General features: G+C 37.6%; 1 protein-coding gene across 12 annotated transcripts in view; it reads left to right on the top strand.

Annotated features, from left to right (window-relative positions):
* Positions 1-27703, top strand: part of Pparg (peroxisome proliferator activated receptor gamma) — a 126623-nt gene that overhangs the window by 37921 nt on the left and 60999 nt on the right. Inside the window, exon 1 of one of the 12 annotated variants that reach the window (XM_028753486.1) lies at positions 20410-20574. The exons of the other annotated variants lie outside the window; for them this stretch is intronic. Coding sequence (XP_028609319.1) covers positions 20493-20574 — 82 coding nt within the window. The 5' untranslated portion in view covers positions 20410-20492. Of the gene's footprint in view, positions 1-20409; positions 20575-27703 lie in introns of those variants that run through there. 12 annotated transcript variants of the gene reach the window in all.

The raw sequence follows: 27703 nt of genomic DNA, 5'->3' as shown, positions 1-27703 counted from the left end.
AAATGGGGATCCACAAATTCTTGCAGATTCACACATGAATGTAAAAATACTGTGTCTTTGTGTCATAACAAGTCATTATAAAGACTGAATTCCCCAAGTTAAAAATATGTCTTTGGGGCTAGAGATAGCTCAGTGGTTAATAGTGCTTACTGCTCTTCTAAAAGGCACAAATTAGGTTCCCAGCACCCACATGAGATGGCTCACTGCTGGCAAAGCTATCTCTAACTCCAGCTTCAGGGAATCCAGCACTCTCTTCTAGCCTTTGTGGACATTGTTCACCTCTTTCCCTCGCTCACTCTCTCTGACTCTCTCTCTCTGTCTCTCTCTCTCTCTGTCTCTCTGTCTCTCTGTCTTTCTCTCTCTCTCTCTCTCTCTCTCTCTCTCTCTCTCTCTGTCTCTCTCTCTGTCTCTGTCTCTCTCTCTCTGTCTCTCTCTCTCTCACACACACACACACACACACACACACACAATAAAACAGAATTGGTTAGGTAACTTGCCCAGTCCAGCACAAGTAGATGTTTTCACTAGCCATCATTTGGAGACAGAAGGCCCGAGCTCCAAGCCTGCCTCCGGGAAGAAAGGGCTGGGGTACTTCTGGTAAAGGGAACCAGAGTGGTGGAGAAGTGAAGTTGGAGGCCAACACTGAACTCTAATCGCCATTGTTCTTTGTTGCTGTGCTACTGCAATGAGTCCACAGTGTGGTGGGGGAAATGGAAGGCAAGCAAGCTGTCATGGAATGGTGATGCCATGAGAGAGGAAAGGAGCAGGCTGAGTTGTTTAGAACAGGAGGTGGCTTTACCTGGTCTTTGTGGGAAGAAGTGGTTTTTATACACTGACACATTGATATGGAAAGTTACCTTAAGGAGTTGTGAGAACAGCAAGGGCAAAGGGATATGGAGGCTCTAAGATGGAAAAGCTGCTTTCTTATTGACTTACAAAGAAAGGAGTCAATTGAGGCCTCAGAAAAAAATGGAAGTTTAGGTTTAAGACAGAAGTCAGCTTGAAGTTAAGTGGGGTAGAGAGTGATGTTCTCTAATTGGCATCCTTGGAGGATTCCTCTGGCTATAGCAGGGGAATTGGCTGGAAGAGGTAAGAGCAGATGGGACAGCTGAAGGGAAACCAGAGGGAGGTGTACATGAGAGGTGGCTGGTCTGAATTACAGGAGTAAGGAGGCAGAGAAGGGGCCAAACGTGAATACTTACAAATACAGTGCAAAGGATATAGCTGTTGACACAGACACACATGACCTTTCACAGATGACCAGCTAGCTGGGTGATGATGGATCCAACCCATCATCCCTTAGAAAACAAGGATCAGTGAAAGAGGAGGACTTCAGGGGAACTGATGCAGCTTTAGTTTATGACCATTAACTTTGAGTTGCCTGTGAGATATATATATATAACTTTTATTTTTTAACAGTCCAGTCATTACCCCCTACTGGCCTGCCCCCACCGCACAGTTCCACCTCTCATTCCTCCTCCCCCTGTCTCCAAGAGGATGTCTCCACCCTTCTACCACCCCCCACCCCACCAGACCTCCCCACTCACTGGGGCCTCAAGTCTCTGGAGGGTTAGTTGAATGTCTTCTCTCACTGAGACAAGGCAGTCCTCTTCTGTATATGTGTTGGGGGCCTCGTAGCAGCTAGTGTATGCTGCCTGGTTGGTGGTTCATTGTCTGAGAGATTTCGGGGGTCCAGGTTAGTTGAGACTGCTGGTCTTCCTATGGGACCACCCTCCTCTTCAGCTTCTTCCAGTTTTTTTCAACTACAGGGGTCTCTGGCTTCTGTTCCTTGGTTAGGTATAAGTATCTGCTTCTGTCTCAGTCAGCTGCTTGTTGGGCCTCTCAGAAGATAGCTATGCTAGGCTCCTGTCTGTAAGCACACCACAGAATCAGTAATAGTGTCAGGCCTTGGAGCCTCCACTTGAGATGGATCCCAAGTTGGGCCAGAAACTGGACCTCCTTTCCTTCAGTCTCTTCTCCGTTTTTGTCCCTGAAGTTCTTTTAGACAGGAACAATTCTGGGTCAGAGGGTTTGACTGTGGGATAGCAACCCCATCTCTCCATTTTATGCCCTGTCTTTCTACTGGAGGTGGACTCTATCAAATAAATATTTGTCTATGGGGCTGATCCTTGGAGAAAGGACGGATACAGAAACATAAATCAATACCCACACATCTCTGATATTTTCAAACCTTACATGCTGACATAGTTTTGTCAATACTAATGGTTGTCAAGTTGAACAGTTTTCCAGTTCTTTTGACAGAGTCTTATGATATGAAGAGGTGGTCAACCCATGTAAGGAATAGATTGTTCTTGGTAAAACTACTTTTTGTTTGTTTACTTATTTGTTTGTAGAGCAGCACTGGGCTTGAACCCAGGGCCTCAAACATGCCAATACAACACTCTGCCACTGTGCTCCACCTCAGGCTCCCATTCTTGGTAAATTAAATTTCTGCTCAACTCAGTGAATTAGAAGGCTCTAATTTCCAAGTATGAGGAGACGGAAGGCCCGAGCTCCAAGCCTGCCTTCTGGAGGGAAGGGCCTGGGGTACTTCTGTAAAGGGAAACAGGGTGGTGGAAGCATGGAGAAAGGAAGGTGAAGGGAACGGAAGGTGAAGCAGGCAGTCTAATTTAACCCTAACATGTGTTCAGAACATGGCAGTGTTATCGTATCTTGAAAGGGACTTCTCATTTTCTTACATCACAAGGATACTCAATGGACACTACTTGCACATGCCTAAGTAGTGAGGTAATTTGTATCCTGGATGATGTGTCAAAGATGCTGTGGACAGCAAAGCTAATGGGTGGGTGCCGCTTAGCTACCAGAGCTCTAAACTCCATAAGTAAGTGAAGCCAGAGAGTTTATTCAAGTCTTCCCAGTTCTTCACAGCTTTCAGTACAAATCAGTTAGATGGCATTTTTTAATTTAATATATGGGCTTTGATATAATTTCAGTCACTATGATTAAGTGTGCAATGTATTCCTGGCATTATAGATTTTATATAAAAACACATTTTGATCAATGATTTAATATATAAGCCAATTTTTTTCAAAATTATTTCACTAGCATTAAAAGTAGGCATATGTATATGTACATACAGTAAATAGTCATTATGTCTATATTAGATTTGAGTGAGCTAAGTCATGAACAGACTATACCGGGGATCTTTCAAATGATGGTAATAACTTGTGTTATGGCTATACATGTTTGTTTATATATTCATGTGCACATGTGAATATGAATACTCATACATAGGTACACATGTGCATGGAGTGTCTATGCTTTATGGCTACATTGTGTGTCTTCTTTGTTTGCTTTCCACATTATTATTTTTTGAGACAGAATCTCTCACTGAACCTGGATCTCATGGATAAAGAAAAATGTGCCTCTCTTTATACTGCCCCACTTTCCTTTTTAAATGTGTGATGGAGATTTGAGCTCAGGTCTTCACGCTTGAGCAACGAGCACTTTATTGAATAAGCTATCTCCCCAGCCCTGAGTTTCCCTAATTAGGAAACATTTGTACTTTCTGTGTGCCAAGCACTGTTCGACTCAGGCTTCTTTCTTTTCATGTGTTTTGTTTGAGACAGGGTCCCACTATGTAGCCTTAACTAGCTTGGAACTCACAGAGATCCACCTGCTTCAGCTTCCTGGGTACTTGTGTCTTACCATGCCTGGCTCTTGTTTGTTTGCTTGCTTTTCCTTCTGCTTGCTTTCTTCCTCCCACCCCTCTCTGTTGCTGAGAGTTGAACCCAGAGGTTCAAAGATTGTGAAGACTTGAATCATAGCCCTAGCCTCCACCTTACTTCTCTCAATCTTTATAACAATCACCTACAACAGTGGCTCTTACCTTTCTTAATGCTGCGATGTTTTAATATGGTTCACCATGTTTTGTTGACCCCCCCCCAAACATAAAATTATCCCATTGTTTCTTCATATCTGTAATTTTGCTACTACTATGAATCCTAACGTAGTATCTGTGTTATCCTAGGGTCTTAGACGACCCCTGTGAAAGAGTTGTTCAACTCCAAAGGAATTGACCCACAGGTTGAGAACCATTGGTCTACACTGATGAAACTGAGACTTAGTTTACACACACAGTTACATCACTAGTTGTAGAGGCAATGTTGGAACTCAAACCGAGATGCATTTCTTGAATCTATATCTGTGTACCTCACTAAAAGTCTGTAGAACTGTACTCCTAGTGCACACCTTGGCTAAACCATTTATCAGAACTTTAAAGCAAAATAATTTGTTTACCTGCATGGTCTCTCCCACTCTCACCATACTTTTACTTCTCCTTTCCAAACATTTTGTCTTTCTTCTACACGTGTTCATTCCTTCTGTTATTAATTGGTTCATTAGTCAGTCTTTATTGATACAATAGTAAAGCCATATCAAATAATGAAGATAGGAATGGAAAAAACACTGTACACAGTCACCTTCCTCCAGATGCCATACTCCCAGAGTCTGTATCTTGCTCTCTGAGCAAGCCATCCCTGAAATCCCATATCTTCCACTGGGACTTTTCCAAGAGCTATCCCACTTGACATGCTCCTCTGAATCCCTGTGAAATTTTCTAATCTTGGTACTAGCTTGGCAACTAGCCAGGTCTACCTTTTGACATCTCCTCTGGTGTTGGCTCAATTCTTATTCAAATCATAAGCCATTGCCTAACATTTCACTATATTGTCCCTTGCTTCTCTGGCAAGATTACAGATACTTTAAGAGCAGACTTATACTCTTGGGTATTTCCCACAGTCTCTTGTAAACAGCAAACAGTTTTCATTTGGTTGATTTTGAGACAAGGCTGTGTTTCCAGAGCTAGCTTTAAACTCCTGGGCTCCATCAATTCTCTTGACTTTGCCTCTGGTGCTCAGGATTTTTGTTGGTTTATTGTTGTTTCCATGTGTCTTATTTTAGGTTAATCTGATACATCTTTGATGCTTTGGGTTAAATATCTTTTTATATAGATTTCACTTTCTTTTTGTTTGTTTGTTTGTTTGTTTGTTTGTTTTTCGAGACAGGGTTTCTCTGTATAGCCCTGGCTGTCCTGGAACTCACTCTGTAGACCAGGCTAGCCTCGAACTCAGAAATCCACCTGCCTCTGCCTCCCAAGTGCTGGGATTAAAGGCATGCGCCACCGCCCGGCTAGATTTCACTTTCTGATTCAGTGATCTGGGCCAAGCTGCTCAGCTTTCTTGAGCTTCATCTTTTGGCAAAATGGGAATTATTTGCACTTCTCAAGGTTAAATAGGTACTATATATTAAACATGTCTGTAACCACTAAAAGATTATGTTATCATAATTAGTCATTTTGAACTTCATGGTCAGTCTTCTTGTTCTGAATCTCTAGTAAAGCACCACATCTATCTTCTTACTTGAATTGTTTATGCAATCTGCTTTAATCGTTTACCTACCAGTCACCTCTTTACATCAATTGTTCTTATTGCTTTATTTATTTCTACTTCTTTATTCTAACTTTTTTCCCTTAGACAGTTTTGCTATGTAGCCCATGGTGGATTTGAACCCCTAATCTTCCTGCCCAATCTTTTGAGTTTTGAGTTTATAAGTGTGCACTCACCCTGGCTTCCCAACTCTTAAATCTTATTTATGACCTTGGATTAAAATGTTGTGAACTGTACTCAGCTAGTGGGAAATTATGGCTCTCATGTTGCACAGGTCCATCACTGAACAAAAAAAGAGCAGGAAGAGAAATCATTAGTTATAGAACATATCATTAGGAATTAGCTATTAAAGTTTATTTTGGACCTTAGAGGGTTTGTTGTTGTCATTCTTGTATTTGTGTGAAGTGTGTCTTCGTGCTTTGTTTTGTTTTGGCTAGACAACATGCTGGCCTCAATCTTGCTGCAGTCCTTCTGCCTCTGCTTCCTGGGTTCTGAGTTCTAGGCAGGCACCACATCCTATCCTTCTCCAACACCAGCACCTTATGTGTATAGTCTCTGGAGAATACGTTAGATCAATGCTTTTAAAGATGTGGCATTATCTTAGGTCGTATTTACAGGTCTTTGGCAGAGTTGGAAATATCCCAAAACACAATCATTTCCCTAGTTGAAACATGATTCAGACTACTGAGGTGCTAAGAATTTACTAAGTTGAATTATTCTGGGTTTTTCTGGTTAGGTTAATTGTAGTCATCAAACCCACTGTTAGACTATTATCTTCATTGAAATTGGCTATTTTACTCATTCTTGTTTTCACTAAGATAAGTACTTCATTAAGTTTTTGTTTTTTTTTTTCTTTTTAGAAGTATGGTCTCTGTGTGGTTAATGTATCTCCTGTTTTGGAAGCCTCGAAATGCACAAATTGACTATTGTTATTGTTATTTATGTTGAAAGATATTAAAATGAGATTTGTAATCTAAGTGGGCATTAATTATTTCACATCTGGTGGCTTGAGAAGTGGCCAGATACAACACTCCTTAATGCAAGAGAGCCTAGGGCAAAAACTGTGCAATTCCCACCCTCCTTTGCAAAACAACTGCCTGTGTGAACCTTCAGTGTTTGAGAGAGAGAGAGAAGAAATTTTACACTACATTCTACTTCAGGTTTCTTTAAAGAAAAAAAAAAGTGCTACAAGTCCTGGATCAATGAGCTAAATGTCAGATGAGGAAGATTATAAGGGACAAACAAACAACAACTAAGACAGCACTGACCTAGTTGCTAGTTGTTAAGGGCCAAAGGCATCAGCACACCTATCCTCTCTCATCTCTTGACCTTGCTTAATCTTAAAGTGATGATGACCTGGTTTGCCTAGGACAGTTTCAGTTCATGCCCAAGGTCCTATATGCATTGCTAACAGTGCCTTGTTTCATTAATACATGTCCTAGCTGGGAGTTGATAAAGTATCTGATCATCTTAATCGAACCCCTTTATCTCAGCGACTTACTCAACAAGGCTAAGTGGAATGAATGATGAGAATGAATTCAAGGGAGAGCAACAGTTAAGCTAGGATGGTACTAGCTAGAAACAAAAACTGATCAGCATTTTCAGTAAAATAAAGTCATAGGAGGTGTCATTCCTTTTCTCAGCCCTAGCCATTCAGGATGTCAAGGGAGAAAGTTTTGAGCCAAGTTCAAGGCCAGCCTGAAGAACAAACTATGATCTCTTTTCAAAAAGAAAAAATCTCAGTAATAGGATAAAGGCCAAGTTGGAAACTGATTTATGTATACTCTGAGTATCACAGGAGACAGCACAAGCATTCTGGGGAGTTGGGGACAGGCAGAGAGAAATGGCACCAATGAGTTCAGGAGCATGTGGTATCTTTTATGCAAGACTAACCTTAAGTTTCCTGTCTGTCTTCCAAGTGTGTCTTTCACCTCTTCATATTTTCTGAGGACTAGCACTTCTGCTATCTAATAGAAACACTTAAGAGAAGAAAAACATGTAAAAGATAATAGTTCCATAGAAAAATGGAAAGACTTGTAGTGTTCTTGATAAGTCTAGTCATTGAAAAAGTGTAACCAAACATCACTGCCACTTATCTACAGAAACTTAGTTTTAAGAACTCAGCTGACTGCGCATGTGCATGTCTTCTTCCTCAGAGAGCCTTCCAGGTTGGTAGCTGTTCTTTTTCTAGTCATTGTTGCACAGCATCTTTATTTTAAGTGAGGTGGTGATTAAAGTAATAGCTGTTATTGCAAAGTCTACAGAAACACACAAAGCAAAGAGCCCCTCATAATAGATCCCATCACCCAGAAGTAACTGCTGTTAGCATCATGGCACAGCTGTTTCCAACCCTCAGAATATGCATCTTATTTGCTTATCTGTTTGTTTATTTGTGCTTATGGCAGAGCCCAGGGCCTTTCAAATGCTAGACAAGGGTTCCACCGCTAAGCTTCATCCCTATCTTGCATGTATATTTTCATACTTAATAAATAAAGCTTTAAAATTATAATCTTAAGGGAAATGTTTTTAGTGTCCTGGTCACAACAGAAGAAAATAGTATCTTATCTTCATATAGGAGTATTCTATTGGTTTGGTTTTATTGTGTTGTCTGTGATTTTTGTTTTTCTCCGATAAGGCCTTTCCATGTTGTCCAGGCTAGTCTCAAATACCTTAAGTGATATTCTTCCCTTAGCCTCAAGAGAGTCTGAAACCACAGAAGTACAACACTGCCCCTAGCTACATAGAGCTTTAAAATTTATAAAGTTAAAGTTTTTCATACAGTAACATGTTTTCATCTTAATGCTTTCTCTACAATAGGACAGTTGTTACTTCTGAGCTTTGTTGTTTTGGTTGTTTTTTGTTTTGGCTTGGTTTGGCTTTTGTTTTTGTTTTATGAGACAGGGTTTCTCTGTGTATCGCTGGCTGTCCTGGAACTCAAGTCTGTAGACCAGGGTGGCCTTGAACTCACAGAGATCTGCCTGCCTCTCCATTGGATCAAAGGCTTGTGCCACCACTGCCTAGCCTACTTCCTGGTTTTTGTAGGAAGCAGCCAAAGCCGAAGCACCCAATGACTTGCCAAACCCATTTTAAACCCTTCACTATCACTGTTCTTTCTATGCATGACTCTAGACATTTGATATACTAGAAGTTTCAAGTATCAGAATCCAAATTAAAGAACTTGTTATGAGCAATCAGTTATTTTACTAGGTCAAGGAAAACGAATATTGTGAATAACAGTCTTTAGGTTTGTTTGGGAAGTTTTTCAAAGAATAAAAACTGTGTTTCTCAGCACCTCTTCTGAAAGCAAACACAAGGCAAAGCTTTTTACAGTCATTTAAGTTTGAATATAAAGCTTTCCTAAGGCCTTAAAAGATAATGTATTATTTTTGTGGGGTTTAACATTCACAATAAGTAATGCAGTCTTAAATACCTAATGCTATATTAATAATTATCATTGAAGTTAAATGCACTTTCTTCTCTATCTTCAAAGGAGTTAACAGTATGTACTTGGAGAGGTAAAGCAGACATATGAAATAAATTAGGTGTAGGTTGTGTGACATCAACTTCATGCAGTGAGTGATTAATAAACGGTAGGATCTAATGAATGCTCATTTACTGGGTGTCAACCAAGAAAAAACATAGCAGTTAAATATTATAGCAGAAATGAGGCCATGAGTCCAGAAATGAGTCCTGAGGGATGACGTGAAATAGGAACACACACATGCATTCACTCATCTACTCAGTATTTACCATAGGCATATAAGCATGAAGAGAAGATTCTTTTGAATAAAACTTAAGTCACATATTAAGAAGTAGCAATGAGGTGTGAGAGTAGGGTGGATGTGTGTGTGCATGAGTGTGTGTGAACATGTAGTCATAAGAATAACAATCCTATGCATAAGTTAGGCTAAATTTGTTTAGGAACAAGAGCCCATAGCATTTAAAATTTATCAAATATAAAAGCTCAAAGAAAGTGTTAGGTGTCATTTAATCTTTGTCCTATCCCTATCTCTGCTTGAAAAATCAGGAATTGAGACTAGAGTTGTTGTGACTTACCTCAGTTCATACATAGACCAATTTAGTGACATAACTGAAGGTTGAGGCCAGCTTCTCACTTTCCCCTTTAAACTGTCATGCCTCTTTCCCCCTATTCTTCCCCTCTTCCCCCTCCTCCTCTGTTTCCTACTCTTCTTTTAGTTTCTTTATGAAATGAGAATCTCATTTTGTAGCCCAGGCCGACCTCAAACTTGTAGGCAATGCTTCTTCTTCAGCATTTCAAGGGCTGGGGCCACAGGTACAAGCTACTTAGTTCTTCAGTCTTGAAATTAACTAAAACACCTTTTTCCTTTCCTCCTAGTACAATGAATGGCAGACTTCAGATTCTAGTTTAAAGAGTTGGGTTAAAATCATCATTTGACCATTAACAGAAAAATTATGATGAATGTTTCACATCTCAATTCCAGGAGACATCTTGTTTATAAAACCACAAAAAGTTAACACATACAACTTAAAATTCTTGTAACTATGCCATCCAAGAGTTATGTTCTAGATGCAACTCAGTCACTAACTTGCTGTGTGATTCTTCATAAACCATGTCTCTCTTTTCTGTGCTTAGAATTTATGGGACTCTGGGTGTACCCCCAACACTGAAACAAACAAGACCCCAAGGAATACAGATTTTGTTTCATAGAAAAAATTTTTTTCTCAAAAATAAGAGTCAACCTTTAAGTTGCACAGACAGTTAAAATATGCTATGTCCATGCACAGCCTTCTAGAAGTTGATAAATACAAAGGCAGTGTGAAAGTCATTCTAGTTCTAGTGCCTTATCTGTGTCATCTATAAATGAAGCACTTCTTTGTGCCTCAGTTTCCCCAAGTATTATCCAAGAGGAGGTTAAAGTATATATGTTCGGGATTTCTTGGACATGTGAAAAGTTCATCCTGATATTTCTATTATCTGTAAGCTCTAACTACTCATTTACCTTCCCAATAAGCTCTTCAGAGCCCCTTTATTTAGCCTGACATTCTCTCTTGGTCACCATAGCGTCCTGTTTTAATGTATGGATCTTTTAAGTGCATAGTTCCCAAAATGTTTATCTGAAAGCTCCCTCCTGAACTGACTGCCACATCTCCATTAATCTCCCAGAGGCTATGTTCTCATCATCTGTAACACTCTTATAGAAGGTCTCCCTTAGATAACAATACACTTCCCCTTCAGGCAGTACATGGAAGAAACAATGGGCTATACAATGGAGCCATCCTCAGTGATTACACAGAGTGAGAATCTGGCTCATTGTTTTCTCCAGATGCCTAAGGAAGGAGCTGTACTCTTTGGATCCCCATAAAGATTTTGGCTTGTCCACCTTTTCAGATTCCCAAGTAACAAACAATTAAGCAATCTGGCCTCCTTCCCACTTCTCATTTCAATGTGTAGGATATTTGTCAACTTGCCCAGAGTGACTGTAGGCATTTTGAGCTGTTCATCTGATTGTGTGCAATAGATAACAAAAACATAATTAGAGGGACTGCATTAAGACTCAATTTTATATTTGTTTTAGGTGATGGGGGGACAGCCATTTCAGACTTGAGAAACTTGTTTCTTTCTGTCTTCCTGTTTGGTCCCACCCTCTCTTTGTGTTTTAATAATTTTTTTCTAAATATTTCAAATGATGTTTACTAAAATGAAACTCATGTTTATGAACATATAAACATAATACCCTCCCTCCTAGATCTTGGTATATCTGCAGAAACCTGGAGAGTGAAGAATAAAGTATACAGTTGGAATTACAGTTTAATTAGTCCACAAACTTGTCCGGAATCTTGAACCCACTTTTCAAAACTGCGCCGACATTCTAGATAACTTTGAAAGCACCAACTGAATTCATTTGCTAACCCCCTGCCCTCATTTAAGAAAACTACTTGCTAAAGACTGAAAATCCCTGTGGATGGAAACTTAGGTAAAACTGAAACACTGGTTCTGTTATTTGGGGGTTGGTAAATGGTTTGTGTGTGTGATAAAAAGAAAAGATTAGTTATCTGAGGGACCAGTGCACACAAGTCTTACTTTTAACTGTCATAAGAGAAAAGTGAAGTGGAAATAAAAATTCTCTAAAATTAGCTTGAAAAAAAAAGTTATGTTTTGTAACATGAATGTTCGACGGACAGGAGACACTGATATACCTAACCAAGAAAGTTAGATATTAAAATTATCTAGCTTTTAATAAAAGAGAAAATTAAATATTTAGCCTTTCTTCCCAGTAGGAACTGTTTTTTTTTATAGTGATTACACAACTTTACTGAAAGAACATTTTCTCCTATAGATAAATGTCAGCTGAGTGATCTATGAATGATAGAATTAGGAAAGCTTCATGTTATAAACTCAAATTATTGATTTGGAGAAGAGATGATCAAGTTTATTAAAACCCTAAGCAGAATGATAATTGAAACTGAATGCCAAGGTGTGGGAGATAGCTTAGCAATTAAGAATGCCCATTTGAAGAGGACCTAAATTCAGTTCCTAGAATGCACACTGGGTGGTTCACAAATGTCTGTGACTCTAGCCCTAAGGAATCTGATACACTCTTCTGGACTCTGGGCATCCATGCACATGTGGTGCACATTCACAGAGATTCACGTACATACATGGAAGTAAATAAGTAAATCTTTTTAAAAATACATTTTGTAGAACATGAGTGCCACAGTAACTGCACATATTGCTTTCTAGCAGCAAAGAAGGAAAAAATAGCCCTACAATGGAGAGATCAGATTACTGTCATTCCATATTGGTGATTAATGGACTCTTGCTACCTGCTCAGTGTCTTCCCCTCTTCCTCTCTCATAAGTTCATAAGACTTGAGAATTGATCCCAGGTGTAACCATGATTTTGTTCATGCTTATGTGATACTTTAACTGTGTTGCATGGTGTGTGAGCTCCCAGATCTAATCCTACCACTGGCCATCTTCTCCCAGAGTAGAGCTGCCCCTCAAGCTCACAGGGCTTTTATGAAGTCTAAACAGGAGTGTGTATCTTAGGACAGCACAGCACCTGGCAGAGCAGGTTCTCAATAATACAGCATCTGAAATTTAAAGCTACTTGTTGGTTTTGTTGTTGTTGTTCCCAGCCTACTAGCCTCCAGAAACTGGTGGACTTTTACTCTATAAATTCAAACTTATGGAACTAAACTGTAACAAAACTCATAGTGTGTCTAATAAAGACTGTCAAAGAGATAAAACTTTAGATAATTGACCTAATAATATACAATTACCTGATCAATAGACCCAATTGATATAAAAATACATTCTATGCGCTTTATTATTATTCTATTACCATCAAAATTCAGTTTCTTGTGAGCACACTTTACAATTCTATATCATTCTCTGTCAGATCTGTTTGCTATCATAAACAGAATGTGTCTGTTTCTAAGCGAATTTGTAAAATTCCTACTTGATCCTAAGAATTCCATGTTCCACATGTACAGTTTCTTCCTGAAATACATGTGTGGTTAAATTATAGGATCAGTGGATGTGTTATTTGGTGATGGCTCTGTTTGTTAACTAAGAATCAAGCATAGGGATCAAGGTTTTCATTATAAGAATTCATAATATAATATGGGAAGCCAATATATTAATTTGGGAAGTCTATTGCATCCTAGGCACTGGTTTATTTAAATCGTTTAAAATTCTAGTAACCCTTCTTTAGATGAGGGAACAAGGGTTTAACAAGACTTAACAAAGTAAGGATATTTGTGAGTTCCAGCACTGAAATGCAAACCCTGATCTCCTGTACTGAGTAAAAACACATACAAACTTCTTTCCTCACTTTTCTATATTGCTGAGGATTGTACCTAGACCCTCACACACGCTAGGCAAGTTCTCTACTTCTGATCAACATCTCTATCCCTGGGCTCCATACTGAAGCTCTATTAAATACTTGTTATTATGTTCTTATTTTTTAAATAGCCTCCTATCTTCAAACTGGAAATAAAAATTCTGTGCAGCTCTAAGATACTTTTTACTAGAATTTTATTGCCACAAAGAAATTGTCTCATAGTAATATTATTCTCATAATAATAAGGGGCTATGTCATGGTAGAAGTGGGAACTGTTAACACCAGGAAAGCCCGAGAAACTAAGTTTAAAAATGTAAAATCTGTAAATGAGGCAAGAAGACATTTGTCAGCAAAACGAATTTCCGAACTGCTTTCTGAACGGTAGCATATTCCGTCAAGGTCCTATGAAGTACTTTCTTTCCGGAGAGTACTGAGTCTGAACTCTGTTGTGAACTCTGATTCCCATAGCTAATGCATTCACATTAAGTGAGTCAGGAAGATACATCCAGAGTGATAGGCTGTGATTGGTAGACTTAAGGATAATTGATTGCAACATGTATTTTAATGTTTTATTGTTTTATCTTAATGAGATAAAGTACAGTTTGCAGCTTTGAACTGGGAATCAAGAAACTATTTGTAATTCAAACTCTGCTACTATCTGAGTAATGACGTAAGTGAATCATGTCATTCCTTTGAAACTCATTTTTCTTATAGGAAAAATTAAGAGTTTGAGTGTATTAATTGTCCTGGTACAAATTTTGTCAGTCAGTGATTCTAATAGTCCGTACATTTCCTTCAGTCATATCACAATATTGGTCAATTGTGTTTTACAGAAGTAAACTCATATCTAGCTCTGTGGCTCTGAATTGCTGTAGTATCTATAGATTGCTAATGTGGTTCTCTCATGACAGGATGTTGCCTAAGAAAGAAGTTTCTTGAAAAAGTAACTGATAAAAATCAAATTGACAGAGAAACATGCTTTACAGGGCTAGGATTTCTCATATCAATGAATGTTGATAATTTAGGCCATTGTGTTTTTCATGCTAAAAACCCAATTACAACAAAATTTCAGGTGTTAGACATTACATGAGAAGACAAGTTAACATAGTTTAGGATTCTTTGGTTCAGAGGCAGAATAACTTAAGTGTTTAGGTGAGGCCCTACAAAGTGATTAGACAGGTTTGGTTCTCTTTCAAATATTAAAAAAGTTAACTTTTCAAAGAAAGTGGAGAAAGGGGACGTTTTCAGTTGTTTTATTCTCTTGAGACATTTAATTTACTGTGGTGCCTTGTTTCTCCTCTCTTGAGACTTTTAATTTTACTATGAGGCCTCATTTCTCTGCATAAAAAGACCTTTATGATGTCACCTTGTAATCAGTCAGATGTAGAAAACACATAAGTGATGCTGGCTTATATATGAATACAACATGGAGAATTCCTGTTAAATTTTAAATAATATGCATTCTATCATGTACCTTAGCATCATAACTAAAAGGACCTTAATTATTCTTCTGAGAAAAGAAGATAACTTGACCTGGGTGTTTGAGTCTAGTCTGGACAGCATATGGAGAACCTTAGTGAGGTTTTGTCTCAAAATCAAACAAACAAAAATACATTAACATATTCAAACTTTAGTAGATTTTTTAATGTGTGTATGAGGGTAGGACATAAAGCATATGTCTGGGTTTTATTTTACAGAAAAAAATTAGAATTATCAACCAGAAAACATTAATAGTTACTACCTTATGATGGAAGGTTATAGGTCATTTTTAACTTAAAAATTATTAATTTGTTTCTGTGTTTTGTCACCTCCTAACAAGTTTTCTGATTTTTGCTTTTAAAAAGAAAAGTACATTTAATTGAGTCTTTTATTTTTAAAAAGTGATTATTTACTTTACAAAGAGACCCCCTTCTTACTCCAGAGAAAAGCAACCTAGCTCTAAGAATTAAGACATCAAATCTATGAAAAAGCTAAGAGCCTGAAACCTAGGCTTTCTTGGTTCAGTGTCTGTGTTCTTTGCTGCTGTATCAGAGTCAAGACCTTTTTTGAAATATCATATATATGTATACAAACAAAATATATGTATATATACACACACATCCATTGGAGCTGATGGGCTCAAGTTAATATCATTTCACTGAGTTATTTCTTTTTAGAAGCATATAATATAGTTTATGTAAATTTATTGTGTTAATTGCCTTAAAATTTTACTTTCTAAAAACATGAATGAAATTATAGTTTTTAATTAGAGAATAGGTTGTGTATGTGAACAAAATGTCATAAATGTCCTTCCTTGCTCTCTGCCTCTGTGAATATCAGACTTGCAGGAATGGTATCTAGGATCAGGATTGTTTCTTCTCAAAGCCTATGTTCCAACCGCACACCACTCCTTGTGATGTGAGGAAACCATAAGTTGATACAACCAACCACTTGAAGATAAATTCCAAGCCAGCTTCAGCTGAGCTAGGAAAAAGGCAGTTGTTCTAGGTAAAGATAGGAGGGAACGGCCAGTCAGTCTGTCTGTTTCTTGGAGGCCTCACCATAAAGCTGAAGTCTTGTTAGGGCAAGAAAAACAAATGATGCTGCTACCCATTCATTAGGCTGTACGCTCCTTGAATGACACGAAAGACATAAATGTGGTAAGCAACTATTATCTCATCATTATCATCATCAGTAAAACAACCCTACTGTATTTGAATGCCAACCAGAGGCATTGTTCTAGGCTCTGGAGAGACCCAAATTGCTCCCAAACTTTTAGGAGCCAAGATAAACATTAACTTACAAAACTGAATAAAGCAACCTTTAAATGAGAATATTCAAAAACACTATTCATCAACAATATGAACATGTTATTTTATACAAAAGAAATCAATCAAAAATTCTAAAAATCTAAATTCAATCTGTATAATAAATTCAAATTTATTAAATATTAAATTATTAATTCTATATCATGGAAAATGTTTACATAAATTATTCTAACACTGATTAATGCTAGCAATATTTATATGATAATTTTACTAATGAATTTGGGGTCTCTTTTATACTAAATTATTCATTTTTATGGATCTAATTATCTTTCAAGCATACAAAAATTTAGGGTTTTTTTTTAGCTAATTAGAGATTCCATAATTAACACTCAAGATTAAATATTAAAGAGTAGCCTCACCAAGGATAATCATAGACTCCTGAAATCCTAACATTTGGGAGGTAGAGGCAGGATGATCAGGAATTAAGATCATTTTCAGCTACAAAGTATGTTTGAGGCCAGCCTGTCTTTAAAAACAAACAAACAAACAAAAAACCCAAAACAGACTTTCTCAAACAGCAAACTATCAGTGTGTTTTCAGGTTTCACAAACAGAGAAAGTAGTAAATCAGCTTTCTGTGCTCACTTTGGCAACACATGTATTATAGGCTTCCCATCTTCTTTGTTGAATAATTTGTTACCTACTTTCTTTCTCATACCAAGAATGTAATATTGAACCCACAACCAAATCCACACCCCTTATGTTTCCAAAATCCAAGACAAGATGTTCATCTCAATCTACACTACAAAAAACCTACAACCCTCCAAGCAAGTCAGTCCTCTCTGGTGCCAGCTGGTCTTTTTCTTGACTCTAAATTAACCCTTTCCGGCAGCTTTTCCACAGACCAGTGCTGACCAACTTCTCCACTATGGTGCAAAATTCTGATAACACATTGGTAATGTTATAATATTAACACTACAAGGTCTTTTGTGAATCTCACCATGGGTTTCAAGAGTAGGACACTAGGATTATTAAGATTTTGAAGATATAGATATCCCCCCTACATGTCAGAATCCTTATAACCTTATGAATTTTCTGATGTTATTACTATCCCCTGATAATAACAACCTTACTAAAGCAAATATATTTCTGATATGAATGTGTGCTAACTGACCTTCAAAGTTAAGTAAACTAGATGATCTCTTTTAGGTTTGCTTGGATAGTTTTGGTAAATGAAATTAAATGTGAACTCACTGAGGCTAAAAGCTGTGGCTTATTAATGTGTCTATTGGGGGTTTCTACAGTAATACTTAACATTTAATGGATGCATGGATAATGGAAATTATGTAAAATAAGGTTAATCAGTATTTCCAATATTTAAGAACAAAATAAATGGATAATTACAGGAAAATGAGATTGACTCCATTCATTCTCACCTATCAGTATGTCTGTGGGAGCAAATTATTTCTTAAGCAACCTAGCACAACAATATGGTAATACAACAGATTGTAATAAACATTAGATGTCTTAAACAATCCATACCGTGTAACTATTTTGTCAGTAACTTGGGTGGTTTATATGTTGTATGGTTCAAATGTGCCATCAAATATGTAAGCAAAATTTATTGAACCTGCTCTGTACCAAGCTCTGTATTTATTTAAACTAAGACTTTTGTTTATTGGCTGTTTTTGAAGTCCATGAAAGCACACACATCTTGTTCATCAGTGCCCTAGCAACAAGCTTAAGGCTTACCATCTCTTATATTGTCAATAAATAGTTGTTGAACAAGTGAATGAAACAGAATGATCAAGAGTCTTTTGCTTCAAGTGAAGCTTAGGCCAAGGAAAGAATGACGAAGTACAATCCTAGGAGTAGATGTTACCAGATTCAGCTACTCTGGAATAATTAACTTCTAAAATAATTCGTGCAGTTGAATAACAAGCAAGCAGTAAGAAGTAGAGGCTCAGAAAGCCTAGTTAACCAATATATACACATGTTAAATGTTGTCTTGTGAAAGGAAGGGAAGAAGGGAAGGAGAGAGAGGGAGGGAAAAGGAAGCAATCGACAGAGTCCAAAATCCCATCCCTTGGAGGATGGTTGGAAAGACTATATCTATGTGGGGCCCAACCCAGATAATATCAGAGACTAAAACAGAACCCGAGAACCAGATGAAACTGTTGACCTTAGAAACCAAATGTAGTTCTACTCTGAGTCATATGAAATGAGTGAGCTACATCAGTATTGAGAGAATGTATAGACACGGGAAAGAAGGTATTGATAGACCAGCCTTCGCTTTCACCATAGTCATTGATATTGAAAGTAAGATAATGTAGGTACTCATTAATATCCCCCTTAAGGAAGAAGCCTCCTCTTCCTTTATCCCTATGGTGCCTGAGCACTGGAGATGAGTTCCAGTGCTAGCCTTGCCTGTCTTTAATTTAGAAGACACAGTTATTACCAAGGGGCCTCCCTTTCTCATCTTTTTACACCCCTTCTAAAATGGTATCATTCTGCCAAATGTTAGCATTTCAAATACCCATGAAAAATCTTAAGAAGGTTTTAATAAATGTCTCCCTTTTGAGGATGGCATATTGAGGAGCAAACCCAGGACTACACATGCCAAGCAAAAGCTCTACCACTATGCTGCACCCTCAACTATGCTGAAAAAGTTAAACCAGGATCTGGGGACAGGAGTAAGGGAACCAAGTGACATATTGACCTTCATAATATGAAATGAAGCAGAAGTTTTACATTCTAGACACAGATGCCAGGAATATCACATAGGAATATCTATAGATAGAATAGGACTCCAGTTTTATTCCATTCTGTTAAAATTTGTTTCTGTTTTTTTCTGTTCTTGACTTTAATGATTGATTTAGTGATTGATTTTGACCTGTGAGTTCCACCAAAAATTTTGGATTCCATTACATCCTTAAGTATTGTATCCTAGTTCTGTGATTCCATCCTATGTCTGATTACTTTGTATTTAAGGAAGCTTCTAAGCATTGAGAAAAGAGAAATTATTTTATTAAGAATTCAAGTTAAATAGAGATAAAACTATCTCTACACAGTGATCATTAACTCTGTCATTTGGACTACTGAGAAACTTACTTTAACTTGAATTACTTTAGTAATATTTAGGGGGAGTCATTAAATGATACAATTGCCAACTTCTTGATTCACTGAGTGATATTTATACCCAGTGAGCATTTTTCCCATTGAGCCATTGCTTCATTATTGACAGAGAAACTTTTGCTAGTCCCCTTGAAGAATGAATAGTTATCAACATAGATTAACTAGATATATGGTTATTCCATTTGGGGGTATCAGGATAAATATAATTCAGGGAATTATTGCTATCTGATATGCTGCCCTGTGTAAGGGCTCTTTTAAAGTCCACAAGTCACTGAATTATATTAGGTCACTTATGTGACAAGGGCTGCTCCCACGTTAGCAGTTTGGCACAGCTAGGTGTTTTTTCTGCCAAAAAGGGCAAAGGCCTTAAGCAAGAAGCCAGAGTTTTCCTGATTACAAAACTGACCACAATTCCTTGCCAACCTAGCAGGGTAATTTTTTTTCTTCTGGTAATACATTATTCTCAGGGAGGGCTCCAATTTTTTTCATTGTGACATGGCACTTATCACTTAAATATCAACCATTGGAATACTACTACAGTTGCTATTGATAGATAAAGAAATTTAAAACACAAACTTTTATATATAAAATTTAAACTTCACTAGCCTTTATTCTGTCAACTGTTCAGTTTTATAGAATTTGGATAGCAGTAACATTTTGGACCTTTTGTAAACTTGTTGAATAAATCACCTTAGAAATGTATTATTCAGTACCCATGTAGGTAACAAAATCTAAAATAAGAATGTGCATAAATTTGAATACAAGAGTATTCTTCAGATACCCAGTGAGCATTTTCCCATTGAGCTATTGCTTCATTATTGACAGAGAAACTCTTGCTAGTCCCCTTGAAGAATGATTAGGAGTTTCAACCAAAGATAGATACTTAAGAAAAACTTTGACCAAATAAGTTTATCTGGTGTTTCATAACTTAGAGATTAAGGTTTTCTATTTTAAAGCCACTGGTGTGTATTTTACTGCAATTAAAAAAGCAATCAATATTGAACAATCTCTGCTCTGGTAATTCCAAATACTGTACAGTTCACGCCCCTCACAAAACACTTAATGTGTGGGTCACTGGCGAGACAGTGTAGCAACGTTTTCCTTGTAATGTACCAAGTCTTGCCAAAGCAGTAGACAGCATTATGACACACCATTTTGTCACAGCTGGCTCTCAGTCAGGACAGTGCCAGCCAATTCAGGCCTGATCCTGTGTTTATTCCCACCTCTCCCAAATATTTGAAAACTGGTGTCTTGACTCATTAGCATATTCATAAGCTCGATGACCACAAGCTTTTTTCCTTTAACCAACCAATCTTTTGCAAGACATAGACAAAACACCAGTGTGAATTACGGCAAATCTCTGTTATATGCTGTTATGGGTGAAACTCTGGGAGATTCTCCTGTTGACCCAGAACATGGTGCCTTTGCTGATGCACTGCCTATGAGCACTTCACAAGGTAAAGTCCATTCCTGATGTTGCTGCATGGGATGCTTCAGGCACTCATGTGTGGGAGAAATTGCGTGTCTGTTTTCCGCGAGTACTCATATAGTATTTTAATCCGTTGGTCACTTTTATGGTGATCACTTATAAATGTATTCAGAATCTTCAGCAAAGAACCCTAATCTAATCTATAGTTTATCTCTGTGCATGGCTTCCATCTCCTGAATTATAGGCGTTAAAGGTATTTTGATATCCAAAACCAGATCTGTTCATTTTTGATTCCTGCATTTGCATACATATCCCAAAAATGTGTGGGAGCATTTCAGAATACTTGAAGAATCAGCTTCCCCTCGTTATTGTGTTAGATACCTTTCATTGAAGTTTTTAATCCCTTTTGTAGAACTTTTGTTCTTCTTCAAGTGTTTTTTAATTGTACTTTGCAATCTACATCTTCCTTTTCCCAAAGAATTGCAAGCTCCTAGAGTATAGGAATGTGTTAAGTTCTCTTTCAGAATTTTTAGGATACTCCAAGCATAATGTCTGACAGAAGAATATCTGTTCTAAGCTTCTCACTTTACACACTAGGAAAATGAGGTCTCTGTAATGCTCGATGCATGCTGAATAAACAATTTACCATAGCTTCTATTCAGATTTGTTACACAGGAACAAAATTTTCCTTTCTCAACATATTTTTCTTGCCCACTGCAAATGTTACATTCTCTATTTCTATAGCTCCTTCTACTGGGGTTTCTTAAGCACAGCTTCTTCTATTTTGTATCATTTCTTATTTATTCTAGCGTTTCTATTTGTTTTATTTTTCTTGTCTCATAGACTGCATATAAAATAGGTTGTTGAGTTAGGGTGACTATGCTTTATAATAGAAGTGCAAAAGCATTAAAATAAAGTCCTTTGTTAGTTAAAATTAATAGTTTCATTTTAAATTACTTGTCACAATTTTTAAAACATCAGTTTTCAAAGTGAAAATTTTTTCCTGAATTTTTTTTCTGCTTTGTGTGTGTGTGTGTGTGTGTGTTTGTGTGTATGTGTGTGTGTGTGTGTATGTATGTATGTATGTATGTATGTGTGTGTGTATGTATGTGTGTGTTGCTAAGAATCCAACTCAGGATTCTTCACTGTCTATCATTGATCTGACCCCTAGTCCTATCGTTGATTCATTATATATACCATCTGAATTTCTTATATAGGCATTTAGTTTCATTATATTTTATAAAATATTCTATTTTTCTGTAAACCATGAAAGTGATCACTATCTATATTAATTTTATCTAGCCTGCCTTGAGAAAGAATATCCGGACTACATTATGAAATAGTTCTTGATTCCAACTTTGGTACTTTTGTCTCCTTGAAAGGAACTTGTCTAGAACATAGCACAATGAATACTTTAGGTTGCCTTAGAGGGCAAATAATGCTGGTTATGTCAAGAGATGGTTAAATAATCAAGATTTTTATTCCATACCAATCTTTTATTTTTATGCCATGACTTGTCCTAAATGTAATTTCTCTGAGTCTGAAATCTCTCTAATAGACTAAAACTTACTTTCTTCATCAAAATGGAACAAATATAATTATTTGCCAGGAGTGCTGCTGCTGCTTATATTATCAATTACTTGGGAGAAACTGTACTGGGAGGATCAATCATGAACATGAATTGGGCTAGCCTGGGCAACATAGTCTTTTGAGGTATTAAAATATTAACTTTAATAGTTTGATTACTAAAATATTATAATTTTTACTAATAATTTGAACTTTGACTTTTATGGTCATCTGGTTTATTCATAAATGTTTTTCTACTAAAAATTTGAGCTATTAAAGCCCAACAACCTGTTTCTTGCATCTATTGTGTTTTGTGGTTGACCATTAAATATTTATTCCTCTCCTGCTAAAACAAACAGATAAACTTAGAAATAAACCAAGTATACAATCATCACTAGCTATCTAAGGCCAGCATTGATGAAATTCTATCTTCGGCCTAGCCCATAAGCTTAGGTGTTCCTTCTTCATCTGAGGCAAAGTAGATTGGGTGGTGGTACAGGAGCTGGGTACTGCTACTGTAGAAATGAAAAAAAAAATGTTTAGTTTTGGTCCTAAAAGTCTAGATGCATTGATCATATCCATGAAGTTGAAGTTACCCTTTCAGCCACTCTGCCCAAAGAGGACCTCTACACATTTTCCCAAGGCTCCATGGGCACTGGGTCCCAAAGAGACATCTACATGTTTTTCCAAGGCTCCACAAACACTGGGTTCCTTTCATCTCACTCTTTTCTTTTTCAAGAGTTCTGCAGGCAACCCCAAGTAACCTCATGCTGGCTCTGATTTTCACTAATAAAAATTGGCACAGTGCAAGGGACACTTCCTCAGACTCATGCTCAGTATGCCTCCCACTCTGAGTGCCAGACTCAGTCCTGTGTGGATTCTTTAATTTTCAGCTGTTGCACCAGAGCTTGAAGGATGATGACACTTGTTCTCTGGAGCTGGTTGAGCAATTGAAACGCGTCTTAGAAACATGACAAATGCTGCAATAGAGCCCTTCGAAACCAGAGTCCCTCAGAGATGGGAGCAGTGTTGATTGTATACCACTTCTATGGGGGATCTTTAAACTGTCTTAGGGGCTCTAGGTAATAGTATACTAAAAACAGATAATTGACTAAAATTCTCACCTGGTCAAAAGTTCAAGGAAACCAAAATATAAGGACCAGTCCTGTATTGCCTACATACAAGTTTCATGAACGGAGCAAGTCAGTTTCCTTTTTTCTTTGTGCCTTCTGTGTCCCTGAAAGTTAACAGGATTACTGTGAAGCTTACATAGTACAATGTTTGTGGAGGCAGATCTAAAACTTTCTTATGACACTTATTGTTTTAGCCCTTGTCATAGTGGTTATTGGAGGGTCAGCTAGAAGACCCCGAGAGCAGAATAGCTTGCATTTTAAGCAGAGAATATGGAAAAACAAAACCTGAGGTTATCTTCACTGCCCTAAAATAAGTGACAGTTATTTGAATAAAAGGTGACTTGTTGGAAAGCAGCTATGCTCACCACTATACTACCAATGCTAAATGGGGGCATCTTTAGAAACCCCCATTAGTATTTTAAGAAGAAAATAATCAAACTTGAAAAAACACAGCTTTATATTTCTTCAAGAAAAAAGAAAAAAAGCAAGCAAAAAGTAAACAAACAAAAAGCCAGTTAAGTACTGGGGCTGGAGCCCAGGAGTTTGTGTTTGACAGGCAAGCGCTTTGCCACTGAGTTTCATCTCCAGCCCTGAGTTTCATTGTTTTGTTGTGTTAAACATGACAAAATCACTTCCCACTGCACTAACATTCATCTCTACAGAAACTGAACTGCCAAAAATTGAAACCATTCTTTGGGTCTTTGGGATTAAATGGAAGCAGTGATTACTCATTTTCCCACTCAGAGTCAGGAGAGTTTTTCTAGGGAATGATATTCTTTATCTGTTGAAGTGAAAGTCCAGAAAAGATTCAAATTATTGATCCTATTCTAAGTTTCATACACCCCCGTGCAATGGCAACTCAGAGAACTGTAATGTGGTGGGGGTTGGGGGTTAGGGTAGGGGTAAGGATGGGGGAGTACTTGCCTAGCATGTGCAAAAACCTGGTTCCATCCCCAGCAGTGAAGAAGGAAAACAATGCAAGTCGTTTTAAGAGAATTTTATAGTTGTTGGTCTTAGCTTTTCCCTTAGCACAGCTCTAGTTCTGCCTGTATTTCTAATTTATCTGATTTTAACTTCTTTCTTTAACTCTAAGACTTGGATTAGGTCCATTTCTAGACTCGGTTTCTTCTCATTGTTTTCCGGAAATGGTCAGTTCTCATATCTCCCACACACCCAATTGTGAATTAAAGTATGTGGAAAACATGAAAGAATTGTCACTTACAAGAAAACACAAGATTTTTTTTAAGGCAGGCTTGCTATCAGACTTTAAATCTTTCTGTTTCTTCCTCCTTAGTGGTGGGGTCATAGGCATATAATAGTTGGTTTCAAAAGCAAAATGGCAGCAGATAGTCTCTCAAAGTTCTAAAATATATTCGTCACTCTAGTATTGTCAGGTCAGTGTGTCTATAAGTGTACTCCCTAAGTTATAAGTTTACCCTAAAGAAGTAATGCCAGAGAAACTCTAAAATCACAGTATCTTGTTAGGTACACATTTCTTGACTCAGAGGAAGTCTGGGCAGAGAAAATGTCTTCACTGACTTAGGGGATCCAAACTGACCCACAGCTTCATCATTTCAGCTTCCTCAGACACACCAGGATGGCAGAGAATTTAGTGAATGCTTCTTGGCCATTTCCTGGAGCCAAGTACTTTTGTGGAATTCATTTGAATAGCATTGGGTTTCTGTACCTTCCTACTGTGCTACTCTTTCCTTCGTATTCTCAGCTTTGTACCTATAGCTAATAAACAAACAGGCACTGTGCGCACAACTAATAGCAGCTGCAACCCCACACTTATAACCTCAGAACTGAGGTCACACAGTATTTGAACACCAGTGCTTTAGACCTATGAAATTTTTAATTGAACAAGAGATTGCCAAGACAAGATTAAGGTTCCTACGTGTGGAGACAGCCATGAGTGGTTACTATAAGGTCGATCTGAAACAGTCAACTATCAGTTACATGTGAGCTAACCCTCCTTAGTCCATGCCAGGTTTTCTGTGTGTGAGAAACTCTTACATCCACTCTAGATTTGCAAGTGAGCAGCCCTCAAGCTGCCTCTGTCAGCCTTCTGACTGTGGTGCCTGCCCTTCCTCCCAACATTGTTCTGCACCCACCTCTTATCCATTATGTTTAAAGTCAGGACTCCCCTAGCTCAACACCCTTTAGAGGTTGTTGAACTCACAGGTAATGAACAAAAGCCCAAATTAACCCTGTAATGCCTACCCCACCACAGGAGACTTCTACAGTTCCCTTCTTCCCCTGTCCATCTCTTGGCTCTGCTGCATCATCTCCGGCATTCTTTCTAGTGCCCAACTCCATGCATAGACCTGCCCAGAGTCTCTTCCTCATCTCCTGTTCTTCCAAAAGCAGTGTTCTTCTGACATATCCCTGACTGTTTCTCTTGGTCGCCCAACTCTTTGCTCAGATCTTACCTTCTAGTAAGAATAGCCTTTTCCACCCTTTTTCCTCTTCTGTTCTCCAGTTTCCTATTTCAGAAGGACTTGTCATTTTCTCTAAACTGTATAGCTTATTGGCTTGTTGCATTTATAGCTTATAGTCTGCTTCATCCTTTAGATCTTTGGCACCAAAGAGGCAGAGATCTTAGTCAGACTGATCATTCACTTGTATCCTTGAGACCTAGAACAGAGCTTGGTAAAGAACAGTTCTCATTAATAACAGTCAAATAAGAGTAAAACCCTCTGACACTGATAATCTTCACCATGTAATTTAGCCCTTAATATAGACAACTTGTTCTTATTTTTTATTTTGGAGTATTCCCTAGGCCAAATTATGTAGTCACTGAAAAAAAAAAAAAAACATGTTTTAGTCTCTATTCCTAGAAAAAAAAAGAACAAAATACCTATCACATAATAGTCAACTTGTTGACTCATTAAAACTAAGCTGGTCTCCTGTACTTCCATCGCTTCTTTCTGAACTCCAAGGGCACCTGCACATACAATAGATAGATAGATAGATAGATAGATAGATAGATAGATAGATAGATAGATAGATAGGCAGACTCAGGTGCATACAGATACACATAAAATGATTTAAAATAAATCTCTTTTTTTTTTAAAGTAGATTAGCTACTTTCCTAAGTGATATAAGCTTCTTTCATGGCTTGATAATGCATTCATTTTCCAAACTAATTATTTTATTGTCCAGCTGTATTACAGTTTATCCATTCATCTACTGAAAGATTCCTTGGTATCTTCCAAATGTTAGCAATCATAGAACTGTAATAAGCATCTCTGTGAAGTTTTTTGTGTGGATCTAAGTTTTCAGTCAGTTTGGAGTGTGACCACTGGATTGTATGGGAGGACCATGCTTTGTTTTTTTAAGAACTACTACACTCTTCCAAAGTCACAGACCCTATCACAGTCCTCCTGGTAATAAGGAAGTATTCCTGTCACTCTACAGCCTCACCAGCTGCTGGTATTGTCGGTGTCTGAAGGTTTTCTAATGATTTATGAGGTTGAAGGTCTTATCTTCTTGCTCAAGTCTTTGTCCTATTTTTATATTAAGTTATTCGGTTTCTTAAGAGTTCTTTGTGTATTTTGAAGAAAACCTTTATCAGATGCTGGTTTTGTTTGTTTTTGTGCTGTTTTGTTTTTTGGTTTGTGGTTTTGTTTTTGTTTTGGTTGTTGTTGTTGCTGCTGTTTGAGATAAGTTTTCTCTGTGTAACAGAGCCCTGGCTGTCCTGGACTCACTCTGTAGACCAGGATAGCCTCGGACTCACAGAGATCCATCTTCCTGTCTCCTGAGCGCTAGTATATTAAAGGCATGCACCACCACACCTGGCATCAAATGTGTATTTTTTACAAATGTTTAATTGAAATAGTTTTATACAGAGCAGACAACTTAAATTTTAATAAAGGTCAGTTTATCTTTCATGGATCATACTTTTTTACTGAATCTAAAGAAATCACCACCACACTCACCTAGGCTTTTTCCTTTGTTATCAACGGGAAATTTTATGCATAGTTGGAATAAATAGCATATAGGATTTTTGTTTGCTTGTTTGTTTGTTTAAGGATCTCTCTGTGCAGCCTGGATGTTCTGGAACTCTCTATGTAGACCACACTGGCCTCAAACTCAGAGATCTGCCTCCCAAGTGCTAGGATTAAAAGCATGTAACACTACACCCTCTAGGTATAGTTTTTATACACAGTTAGATTCAATTTCTAAGTATTTTGTTTATGAATTTTTGTGTCTATATTCATGACCAAGTCCATTTACAGGGCTTTGTGTCCTGTAATGGCTTTATCTTGTTTTGATAATTCTGGCCTCATAGCATCAAAAATTATTTTTTCCTTTATAATAGTTTATTAACTCAGTGAATTTCATACAATGTATCTAGATTATGCTCACCCCCATACCTTCCCCAACTCCTCTCATCAAGAATCATTATATCTGCTTCTACTGGCAAAGAGCTGGGATAATTTCTGCCTTGAATGA

The sequence above is a fragment of the Grammomys surdaster genome, unplaced genomic scaffold (genome assembly GCF_004785775.1).
Source record: "Grammomys surdaster isolate TR1022 unplaced genomic scaffold, NIH_TR_1.0 125950, whole genome shotgun sequence".
NCBI classification, from domain to species: domain Eukaryota; kingdom Metazoa; phylum Chordata; class Mammalia; order Rodentia; family Muridae; genus Grammomys; species Grammomys surdaster.
This window is presented reverse-complemented; position numbering and strand designations above follow the sequence as displayed.